Source organism: Sinocyclocheilus grahami, unplaced genomic scaffold, assembly GCF_001515645.1.
Source record: "Sinocyclocheilus grahami isolate Dianchi unplaced genomic scaffold, SAMN03320097.WGS_v1.1 scaffold1507.1, whole genome shotgun sequence".
Taxonomy (NCBI): Eukaryota; Metazoa; Chordata; class Actinopteri; order Cypriniformes; family Cyprinidae; genus Sinocyclocheilus; species Sinocyclocheilus grahami.
The window spans coordinates 15,326-27,384 of record NW_015506686.1 but is presented as its reverse complement, the minus strand read 5'-3'; the positions used below and the strand labels follow the sequence as shown (position 1 = coordinate 27,384).

Genomic DNA, 12,059 nt, shown 5'->3' with positions numbered 1-12,059 from the left:
ACACACACACACACACACTCTCTCACACTCTCTCTCACACACACACACTCACACACACACACACACACACACACACACACACACACACATATATATACATATACACACTATTTTGTGGTGTGTCCTTTCATCTTATCCAGTGTAAGTGTCTGTGGCTCATTTCTGTCAGTGTGTGTGTGTCTTGTCTCGTCTCAGCTCCTGTATGCCTCGTACCTGAGCAGTGGCGCTCAGATGAGTGTGGGCTTGAGCGAGGAGGACAGGAGAGCCGTTCTGCTGTGTCTGAGTCCCCCGTTCGAGGATCTGTTTGACCGGGCGGAAGAACATGCTCTGAGAGTCCTGCTGGAGCCCTGGACGCTGTTATTAGAGAAACTCAGAGATGCACCGCACACTGTAAGAGTCACAATCACACACTCCACTCAACAGTCATCACATGCTGTGGACAGTACAGATACGGCAGGAGTGGTGTGCTATTGTGAACACAGCCACCCTCTCATCATCTCCTCATGACAGTGATCAGTTAATGCAGTGTCTCTGTCTGTAGGTGGCGCAGTGGCAGGAGGTGCGTTACGCCGAGGCTGAGCTCTTCCAGACTCTACAGACTCTTTACACACACACGCAGAGCAGACGACAGCAGGTAATTCACCCAGCACACACCTGATGCTGGTATGTACATTGCGATAGAATAATCCTGCAATGTGAGAGGCTGCACAACCACATTTCAATTTTTTTATTCTAGGACCCTGCCAATTCTACTGCATCAGATAATTCAGATTTAAATGATTAATTAAACAATAAATCATTCCTGAAAGATCAGTAATAGAAATGCAGAATTGAATATTAAGTGCTATAGAATAGTATAAAAATACAGGATCAATCCACTGGTGTGTCGTCCAGCAGGAGCACAGGACTGCAGCTGCTCCAGCAGAGGGCAGCAGAGCGCCGGGTCTTTGGGCAAAGGTTCCGCGTGAGTTCCGCGGGGTCCGTCTGGATTCTCTGCTGAGGAACCGCATGGAACTGCAGCACTTCCTGTCCTTCCTGGAGGAGAATTCGGCCAGGTGAACGAAGTCCAGCAGGACTGATGAGTGTCAAAGAGAAGCGTCCCGTACACTGGTTTGACCTGTGTGTGCATGCGTGTGTGTGTGTGTGTGTGTGTGTGTGTAGTCTGGAACTGCAGTGCTGGCTGGACGTGGAGCAGCTGAAGAAGAGTGATGGAGCGCTGCAGGAGGAGAGAAACACCAGCATCAAAGACAAATATCTCAGCAGCAACTTCCTGTTTGGACCTGACAGCCCGGCCACTGAAGAACAGCAGATGAGGGTACGAGATCAGCTTGCCTGAATGAGCGTGAGTGTGACTGTCTGCATCTCTGAGAGTTTATGAGAGCAGACGATGAATCACAGCACAGTCTGACTGTGTGTATGTGTCTGTGTGTCTGTCTCTGTGTGTCTCTGTGTATGTCTCTGTGTGTGAGTGTGTGTATGTGTAACTGTGTGTGAGTGTGTGTGTATGTGTAACTGTGTGTGAGTGTGTGTGTGTAACTGTGTGTGTCTCTCTGTGTGTGTAACTTTGTGTGCAGTTGTTGCAGATGTGCGGCGGATGGCAGCGTCTCCAGCATGAGTCCGTCTCTCTGTCCGTTCTCACGGAGCTTCAGTCCCTGCTTCACAGTCGTCTAGAAACTCGATGGCTGCCGCTGTTTCTCTCGAGCTCACAGTTCATCAGGCGTCAGCAGCAGAAGGTAACGAAGCCTCCACATGATCATCTGTAACACTTCGACTCTTCTGTTCTTTAAACCTTCCTGTGTGTTAACTAGAGCCCGACCGATATTATCATCACACATCGGTATTGGCGAATATGCCACCGATATTATTTTTTTTTTACAGAACATATAACGCAGATTAAATGCTTCTGAATGGTGTAATTACTTAGTTTGTCCAGCAGAGCTAGATAAACCAGATTGAAAAGTTAGTATCTTTCTGCAGTCCAATAGACGGCAGTGCGGTGGTGGCTTGAGTCTGCTGAATGGTGATCTGAAATCTGAGAATCCAAGCTACTGACCTCTTTAAACGGATCCAAGAGGAGAAATATTGGATAAAGTGTGTCATAACATTCATATCCCCTTTTAATTGTACAGTATTGACAATGACACCTTTTACCTCCGGATCATCTTGTGAACATTCTCCCAGGTCCGTAGGATTGACTGGCCACTCCTTTTCAGGCAAAAGAAGAAACTGTGGTCCGAACACCCAACTCTTGTTCTTCAAAAATGATTCCACTCTCAGCCCTCTGGAAGCCATGTCTGCTGAATTTACTGCAGTGCTCACGTACCTCCATTGTGATGATCGAGACACCTTAAGAATTTCTGAAACTCTGTTGGCAACGAAAATTCGATACCTAGAAACTTTGTTTCTGATATATTTCAGCACAGAGGTACTGTTGTTCCAGAAAACAGAGTCTTGAAGGCACATACAGAGTTCTTTTCTCCACAGTGAATCCATTCGGCTTGCCAACGATGCAGCAGTAAGTACCATTCGAGGAATAGACACTGACTTCAAGGGAGCTACTCTGGCTTTCCCCATTATGAAAGCAACATGCACTTGTGAGTTAACATCATGCAAAAGCAGATAAGTAACTACTACATATCCATCTCCGCTTGCGTCGGAAGAGTGGTGCAACTGTGCTATATTTACTTCTCCAAAACCCATAGGTTTGAAACATCTATCGATCTTGAAGCTTTCTAACTCACGTAATCCATCCAACCAGTTGATCCACTCCTGAGCATTTGTCACTGGAGACAGAATTCCTAAGGGATCATAAACAGAACTCACAGTAGCAAGGATCCCCCTTCTCGTTGAAGGCTTCTGCTGCAACACAATTTTGAACTTGAAGGCATCCGATTGTATACTTCATTGTATGCCTAATCTCCAAAACCCATAGGTTTGAAACATCTATCGATCTTGAAGCTTTCTAACTCACGTAATCCATCCAACCAGTTGATCCACTCCTGAGCATTTGTCACTGGAGACAGAATTCCTAAGGGATCATAAACAGAACTCACAGTAGCAAGGATCCCCCTTCTCGTTGAAGGCTTCTGCTGCAACACAATTTTGAACTTGAAGGCATCCGATTGTATACTTCATTGTATGCCTAACACTCTCTCTATGGCAAGTAAATCTTGGCCCAAATCCAAATCTTTTACGTTTTTTGCTCTGAGTTCTTCTGGGATTTTTACCAGCACGTCTCGATTGTCCATTTTGTCAATGTGAAACCCCTTAGCACAAATAGCTATGAGGTCGTGACACAGAGAAACAGCTTTATCCTCTGAATTTACAGAGACAAGACAGTCATCTACGTAAAAGCAATGCAAGATTGCATCAATTACTTCCTTGCTGCAATCTTCATTATCTTCTGTGCACTTTCTGAGAGCGAAATTTGCACAGCTTGGTGATGAAGTGGCTCCAAAGAGGTGCACGACCATACGATACTCAACCATATCTTGAATAAGGTCACCATCGGGCCACCAAAGAAATCTCAGCAAATCTGCATCGTCTTTCGGCACCTTCACTTGATGAAACATGGCTTCAATATCTGCCATGATCACAACTCGTTCCTTCCTAAATCTGGTTATCACTCCAATCAATGAACTGGTGAGATCTGGACCCTGTAATAACTGGGTATTCAAGACTTCCCTTGGAACGTAGCTCCACAATCAAAAACAACCCGGAGCTTTCCTTTGCGGGGGTGGTAAACACCGTGATGGGGTATATACCATACTTTACCGTCGCTACGTCCCAAGTCTTCAGCTGGCACTCTCTCTGCATAACCTTTAGAGATAAGATCCTTCATGAAAACAGAATATTCAGAATGAAATGAAACATCCCTTTTCAATCTTTTCTTTAGATTCAGAGCACGCTGTTCTACGATTATCTTATTGTCTGGCATACGGACATCTTTCTTCCTCAAAGGCAAGCCAATAGAATAATGACCATCTACCAGCTTTAATGAGTCTGTTACCATCTCCATAAACTTGCGATCTTCTCTTGAAAACCCAACTTGTTCATTTTTGTTACATTCAGGAAAATCAACTTTAAATTGTTGTTGCCAAAGCTCTCCCAAATTTGAAACTGAAATCCTGTTAACTGTAACATCAGGGAACTTAGAAGCAGACTGGTCACCACCTTCTTCTCTTAGTGGGCCATTTACAGTCCATCCTAACCTTGTTTTAATTGCGTAGGGTCTGTTATTGACACTACGGACAACTTCAATCGGCTCCATAACCCTTGGGGCATTTATTCCTATAAGCAATTCGATATCAGAGTCAATTTCAGGTAGATTCACATGTTTCAAATGTGGCCATCCCTTCAAATCCATTTGTCTTGGGCTGTTTCCTCTATGCACAGGCATAGTCTCTTGTGTATAGGCATCAGGCAACTCCCAAAAATCTTCTTTATTCAAACCAGCTACCTCTAACCCAGAAACAACATGGGTAGTTGTAACTTTCTCCTGACCCATAGTACACAAGATAATATTTGTCCTTTTACCTGAAAGACCAAGTCTATTCATCAGTCCAGATGTACAAAACACTGCTGTGCTTCCTTGGTCCAAAAACGCACAAGTAATCACAGTCTTATTTCCTTTTTTAGATTTCACTTGCACAGGAACTATAGAAAGTTTACATTCATACTCCAATAAATCCACTGGACTCAACAGATTCCGGAGCACTGCCCATTACGTTGTCCGTCTGCTTCCTCACTTGCTTTGAATCGCTCACATTTTCTCTTGGGTAGATGTGAAGTATACTAGGATGTTTAAGATTACACACTTTACATGTGCCCTGTACACATACAGCCAAAACAAGTGCTGTTTTCTTTTAAGAATGAAATCTTTTCACCATGACTCCTCTTTTCCAATAGAGGGCACAATTCCAAAGTGTGTCCACATCTGCAAAACAAACAACTCTTGTTGCTGGGTGAACTTGTTTATTTTCTATTAATCCCAATTTCTGATTTCCTTTCCATTGATGTGACCGTAGTAGCAAAACTGCTTCTTTTAAAATTAGACTGAGACTTGCCTTTGTTCACTGATTTTCTTCCTGTTAATGTTGGGACATCCAGTATGTCTCCAAAAACTGGATCACCCATTATTTTTACTTGTCTTTCGACAAAGTTAACAATATCGCTGAAGGTAGCTCTTTGACTTACAGCTTCCTGCAGTTCACAGACCTCTGATCTCCATTTTCCCCTTAATTTGCGTTTATCCATCTCACGCAAATACTGAATATTTTCCATAGAGTTACAACAGCTTCTTAGGAACAAACTATAATCTTGTAAAGCTCGGAGATCTTCACCTTTGATGTTTGCCCACAAAAGAGCCTTTTCCATATAGGCAGACACAATTTTATACTGGTCGCCAAAATGCTTTTGTAGTAAAGCTTTGGCCCTTAAATACCCATGATCGGCTGGCATATGTTGGCAACTCTTTATAATCTCTCTTGGATGGCCCCTAGTGTACTGTTCAAGAAAGTATGAGCAATCACTCGGGCTTTCAGTTTTACTCTCCACAGCACTTTCAAAGGATTTCATAAAAGAATGGTATTGCAGAGGGTTTACATCAAACACCTGAATTTCCCTTTTAGGCAAAGATGACAGACACTGTTGTTGAATCAGTAAAGATGTAATTTCATTTTGTTTATCCATAATATGGAGAATTTGATCAGTATTTCCTGAACCAGTACTAGAGCCACTTCCATACGGGGCACTTATGTTCACATTACCACGCTGACTTATTTGACTTGGGTTTGAAATTGTCTGGGAATAAATGGTTTGGGAAATGTTCTTCTTGTTTGCCTTTGCACCTGTATTGCCGTAATCCTTAGAAGAAAGCATTTGTTGAACTTCAGTTCTGGGAGTAAATGATTTAGCGTCAGCATTAAGGGTCTTGGTTATCTGTTGTCCTTTATCAACATAAGAATTCATTCCATCAGAGTGATGCGTCACTTCACTTTTAACAAAATGCCCGCTAGAGTCCTTAAGCACTTTCACTTTTGCCATAGTTGCAGCAATTTCCATTCGCAACCCAAACTCCCCCTCCTGTTTTCTTAGGTTTTGTTCTTTTTCTTCAATTGCATATTTTTCCTTCATTAGATTTTGACGTACCAACAAAGCTGCTATATCGGCCTCTGCCTTAATGCGTGCTGAAGAGGTTGATGATGTTGTTGAACGTCTTAAGGTGGAGCTTCGTTTACTTCCAACATTAGAAATGCTGTCACTTGGATTTATATCATCTTGGTTATGTATGGAAATTTTGGACATATTCTGGTCTCCCAAACCCTCTACAGGACACTCGGCTGATTCCGACTGTTGATCTTGAGCATTATCACTTGAGCTTTCAATTGCATTTATCCACTGCTTTGTGTCTTTTATAAAGGTGTCACTGTGCTTGTATACACTCGGGAACCACTCATTCTGTTTGGTTTGCTCATCACTGGGTAATAACGGGATCAAAGAATCGTGAAGTTTGATTGTCTCTTCAAAAACTTGCATCAAGCCTTCAAGTTCAGACCGCACAGCCCCCTACTCATTAGAACGAGCGAGAGTAGGTCCATACTCAGCCAGATCAAATCTGCTCTTGCTTCCAGTCGTCGAAGCGTGCGGGCCTCCTTCCAGATCGACTCATTCATCCTCGAACAAAAACATTATTTTATTGTTGACTAGATTATAGCGGCCAAAAAACTAACTAAAGCCGCAGGAGCTGAGTGAGGGAATAAATTGTGACACGTCAATCATCCTTTACATTTGCGTCTTGAGATTTATTTGTCCACCGACAACTTGTTCATTGAGGCATGCATTTCTTGAAGGATCGGCAGATTATCAATGCAAAAGTTTGAATGTACGGTCAACAAAAAAATGCGTGCTCCCCATAGACTGTGTAAAAACATGGACGTAGTGTCCGTGACGTCACCCGTAGAGTTCCATATATATAGACTGTGTCTGTGAATATTAAACTGCAAAAAGATTATTTAAATACGAATGTTCTGCATGTTCATTGGATTACCAGAAAATACACAACACAGAGTTTGTGAAAAAAACAATTTAATTATTATTATTTATTAATTTTAGACGTTTACATTTGGAAAAGCTGTGCTTCCTGCATAAACCTGCCTCTGTTGGTTTGGCAGTAGCTTGCTTGCCCTTCACAGTTACCTTGTTTCATCTCTTAATTCAAGTTATATATATTTTGTTCTATTTGTGTTATTTATAATAAGTGAAGTGAAGTTTACTGTTAAGTGCGCTGATGTCAGACTCACTTTGAATAATAAAGTTTATTGTTAAATTGTTAAATACCCTGCCTCCATTACATAGGCCTATGTTTGTCACATCATTATAAGTGTTTGATCACCACATTCGAGTGATCATTGCAAAAAATGTGTTTATGTATATATATTCTGTTTATGTATATACTGTATTCTATATATAGTACCAGTCAAGAGTTTAGACACGAATGGGAAGTGTGTCCAAACTTTTGACTATACTGTACTATAATATAGCCTACACATAAAGAATATCGGCCGATATATCGGTATCAGTATTTTTTACTCCTAATATCGGTATCGGTCCCCAAAAAACTCATATCGGTCAGGCTCTAGTGTTAACGGGTCCCGTCATATACTGATACCTTAAACACTATTTTCAAAACAACAAATTAATTGTAGTCTTGCAGTTTTCAAACCTTTTGACTCCAAGGCCCTCCATCATCACAGCAATATTCAGAGGCTGAGTACAACGCTTCCTGTGGTTCATCTGCCACACAGAAACTAGAAGTGTCCATAGATTAAAATAAGTAACTGAAATATTAATTAAAATGAAACTGCACTGCACTTTTTAATTTTAATTTACACAACCTTTCCAGTCATTCCTGATCTACTGTACAAGGATTCAGGATCAGGATTTTTTTGTTTTAATTTCAGTTTCTACCTCATCTTTGTTATAACTAGTCAATTGTATAATCATTATAAAAAAGCCAGAATTTCCATGACTTTTCCAAGTACTGTCTTTTTCCAGAAACATCTTTGTGTTTATTTAAGGCAAGACAAATCTCCACTTCAGCATCACTTAAAGCAAACTGTAGATTTATTCCTCTCTATATTGTGAAGGCTTTTACATTCACACTGATTTATACAACATTTTACTCCTAAAAACATATGAAAGTTTTTGTTGTTGTTGACAGTATTTTCTGATTTGAGTAATAAGAGAAAACCAAAAACCTCTAACTCTGTCAGGAAAATCAAACCTGGCTTTATCCAGTGTTCTGGACATATATGCAAATTAGTGCATATTTGATTAGATCATGCATTTTATTGCATATTAGATAACATTTCAGAAAACTTGTCAGACGGACTGATGAGAGATGTTCTGAGGAGCAGATCACTGATGTTCTCTGATGTCCGTCTCGCCTCACGTTACCTGTCAGCAAATTACACCTGAGATTCCTCCGGTTTCCTAATTACACTAATTACAGTAATTACCCAAAACACCTGCTGATCAGATCCTCAGACAGCAGCTGACAGAGACGCCCCTGTTCCGCATGCACTAAACACAGATGATGAGCATTAAACCAAACCAGGTGTCTGTGAATCTGTGATCTCCTGCTCATGTACATCCATAGTGACATTCACACACATCATAAAGAAAACTGCAGGACAAGTGAATAAATATATGGTGGAATCTCTCTCGTGCGGCTTCATCTTCACTCACACTCGTCCTCTGATGACTGGAGGCACTGATGACATCATGTCCTGTGACGTGTGTGTGTGTGTGTGTGTGTGTGTGTGTGCAGGGGTCAGACGTGGAGTGTGAGCAGCAGCCGGTCGTCCGTCAGCGCAGGAGGAGACACGCGTGGAAGGTGAGTCCATCTTCATTCTGACACGATCCTGTCATTTGGACAAAGATACATTTTTCCCGTTTTCTCCAGTTCCTCCTCAATAGTGTCAGTTTGTCTTCTAATTGAGTTCTTATTTATTTTATGAAATAGTTTTTGAATAGTGATTTTTTTTCTTTCTGGACACATTGTGCTGTTCATGCATTAATGTCGCTGTTTTTCTGTCAGCACGTCCAGATCAGGAACTCTGCTAACGGTCTGTAATTGATTCCTGTGTCTAATAATCATTGTGACTGTAAGAGCCGCTGTACGTCACGCTCATGTCAGGATGGGACTGTAACATTCCTGCCAGATGATTTAGAAGATCTCGTCCAGTGTGTTCCAGCTGCACACGTGTGTGTGTGTGTGTGTGTGTATAACTCTGTGTGTGTATAACCCTGTGTGTGTGTGTGTGTGTGTGTGTGTGTAGCTCTCTGTGTGTGTAACTGTGTGTGTGTGTGTGTGTAGCTCTCTGTGTGTGTAACTGTGTGTGTGTGTGTGTGTAGCTCTCTGTGTGTGTAACTGTGTGTGTGTGTGTGTGTAGCTCTCTGTGTGTGTAACTGTGTGTGTGTGTGTGTGTAGCTCTCTGTGTGTGTAACTGTGTGTGTGTGTGTGTGTAGCTCTCTGTGTGTGTAACTGTGTGTGTGTGTGTGTGTGTGTGTGTGGCTCTCTGTGTGTGTGTAACTGTGTGTTGTGTGTGTGTAACTGTGTCTGTGTGTGTGTGTGTGTAGCTCTCTGTGTGTGTAACTCTGTGTGTAACTGTGTGTGTGTGTGTGTGTCAGCAGGTGTCTGGAGGTCTGATGAGCTCGTCTCAGGAGTCGGTGGCTCTGCGCAGGGCTCTGTTGAATCCCGTCACCCGTCTGCAGTTCCAGAAGTTTCTGTCTGTTCGTGATGATCTGCTGGAGAATGATCTGTTCTTCTGGCTGGAGGTGCAGAGATACAAGGTGAGACGAGCACGAGACGCTCCACACACTCATCTGGAGAAAGAGCTTCGTCTGTCTTAGTCTGTGGATAATTCAGTCTTCATTCCTGATGTTGTTAAACCAGTAAGCGTCAGAATAACTGCAGTAATATCTTCAGATGAACACTTACTGGACTGAAGCAGCTCAGCTTTACTTGATTCTCCATCAATCATGTTTTAGAGTCTCAAATCTGATCCTCAGGATCTTTTGAGGAGCGTTTGTTTCCAGAAGCTTTACTTTCACTGTTCCTCAGCGGAGGAATGATCTTCACAAGCCTCCAGAACATCTCACATCTTCTGAGGAGCCTTTATTTCTTCAGCTCTCGATCACTGCGTTATATGTTTGGAGCATTTCACTCTCATCTTACTGAGACAGATTACTGGAGATATAGAGCGACCGCTGATATTTAGATCATTTTATGTCAGTATCTGCTCTACTGTTATAAACATCTCACTGATTTACATCGCTGCAGATGCTGATCTTTATGTTTGTAGATTCATAGAGTCTCTGAATAAAATTGGGCTGTTTTATCCTCCATATTCTCACTGTATGAGCCATAAAAGCCTGATGGAGCAAATATAATACAGAACATAAAACACACATGCAAACATTTGTTTTTAGATTTTAAGGTTCAGTAAACTGTGTGTGTAGGATCTGTGTCACTCCCGCTGTGATGACGTCACGCTCCAGAGGAAGGTGTCCATCATCATCAGCTGCTTCATCAGTTCGTGCGTCCCGCCGGCGCTGCAGATCCACGTTCCTCCTGACGCAGCGCAGAGAGTCGTGAGTCAGCAGCGAGCGCTCGGCCCGTACGTCTTCAGAGAGACGCAGGTGTGTGTGTGTGACTGACAGACATCTTCAGACTGACACACTCCTCCCGTCTGACCCCTTGTGTGTGTGTGTCAGGCGTGTGTGTTTGACGAGCTGCTCAAGCACTGGCCGGATTTCGTCGCATTGCGCTCCGCCGTCGGGGAGAACGAGCTTCAGCGAGTGCTGGAGAGAGAGACACGGAGCAGCAGACCAACAGAAGAGCAGGATGACAGCAGCTCTCAGGTGCGTCATGTGGCGTGTGGTCATGTGACGTGTGGTCATGTGGATGTGTGACGTGTGGTCATGTGACGTGTGGTCATGTGACGTGTGGTCATGTGGATGTGTGATCGTGTGTATGTGTGATCATGTGACGTGTGATCATGTGATGTGTGGACGTGTGACATGTGATCATGTGACGTGTGATCATGTGATCGTGACGTGGATGTGTGACGTGTGATCATGTGACGTGTGGTCATGTGGATGACGAGCTTCAGCGAGTGCTGGAGAGAGAGACACGGAGCAGCAGACCGACAGAAGAGCAGGATGACAGCAGCTCTCAGGTGCGTCATGTGGCGTGTGGTCATGTGACGTGTGATCATGTGACGTGTGATCATGTGGCGTGTGGTCATGTGACGTGTGGTCATGTGGATGTGTGACGTGTGGTCATGTGACGTGTGGTCATGTGGATGTGTGATCGTGTGTATGTGTGATCATGTGACGTGTGATCATGTGATGTGTGGACGTGTGACATGTGATCATGTGACGTGTGATCATGTAGTCATGTGATCGTGACATGGATGTGTGACGTGTGATCGTGTGGATGTGTGATCATGTGACGTGTGATCATGTGATCGTGTGTATGTGTGATCATCGTGTGTATGTGTGATCGTGTGCTCATGTGATCATGACGTGTGGTCATGTGACGTGGATGTGTGATCATGTGACGTGTGATCATGTGATCGTGTGTATGTGTGATCGTGTGATCATGTGATGTGTGGTCATGTGATCGTGTGGATGTGTGACGTGTGGTCATGTGACGTGTGATCGTGATGTGTGACGTGTGATCATGTGATGTGTGATCGTGATGTGTGACGTGTGATCATGTGATGTGTGATCGTGATGTGTGACGTGTGATCATGTGATGTGTGATCGTGATGTGTGACGTGTGATCATGTGATGTGTGATCGTGATGTGTGACGTGTGGTCGTGTGGATGTGTGATCATGTGATCGTGTGGATGTGTGACGTGTGATCATGTGACGTGTGATCATGTGATCGTGTATATGTCATGTGATCGTGTGTATGTGTGATCGTGTGCTCATGTGATCATGACGTGTGGTCATGTGACGTGGATGTGTGATCATGTGACGTGTGATC

The 12,059-nt window shown here is 43.2% G+C and overlaps 1 protein-coding gene across 1 annotated transcript in view; it reads left to right on the top strand.

Moving 5' to 3' along the window:
• LOC107570790 (regulator of G protein signaling 22) overlaps positions 1-10,977 on the top strand; it is a 21,769-nt gene extending 10,792 nt beyond the window's left edge. The window contains exons 12-20 of the mRNA XM_016257047.1: positions 196-390; positions 542-634; positions 895-1,055; positions 1,162-1,315; positions 1,575-1,733; positions 8,831-8,896; positions 9,697-9,855; positions 10,525-10,704; positions 10,780-10,977. Coding sequence (XP_016112533.1) covers positions 196-390; positions 542-634; positions 895-1,055; positions 1,162-1,315; positions 1,575-1,733; positions 8,831-8,896; positions 9,697-9,855; positions 10,525-10,704; positions 10,780-10,977 — 1,365 coding nt within the window. The remainder of the gene's footprint in view (positions 1-195; positions 391-541; positions 635-894; positions 1,056-1,161; positions 1,316-1,574; positions 1,734-8,830; positions 8,897-9,696; positions 9,856-10,524; positions 10,705-10,779) is intronic.
• The last annotated feature ends 1,082 nt before the right edge of the window (positions 10,978-12,059 follow it).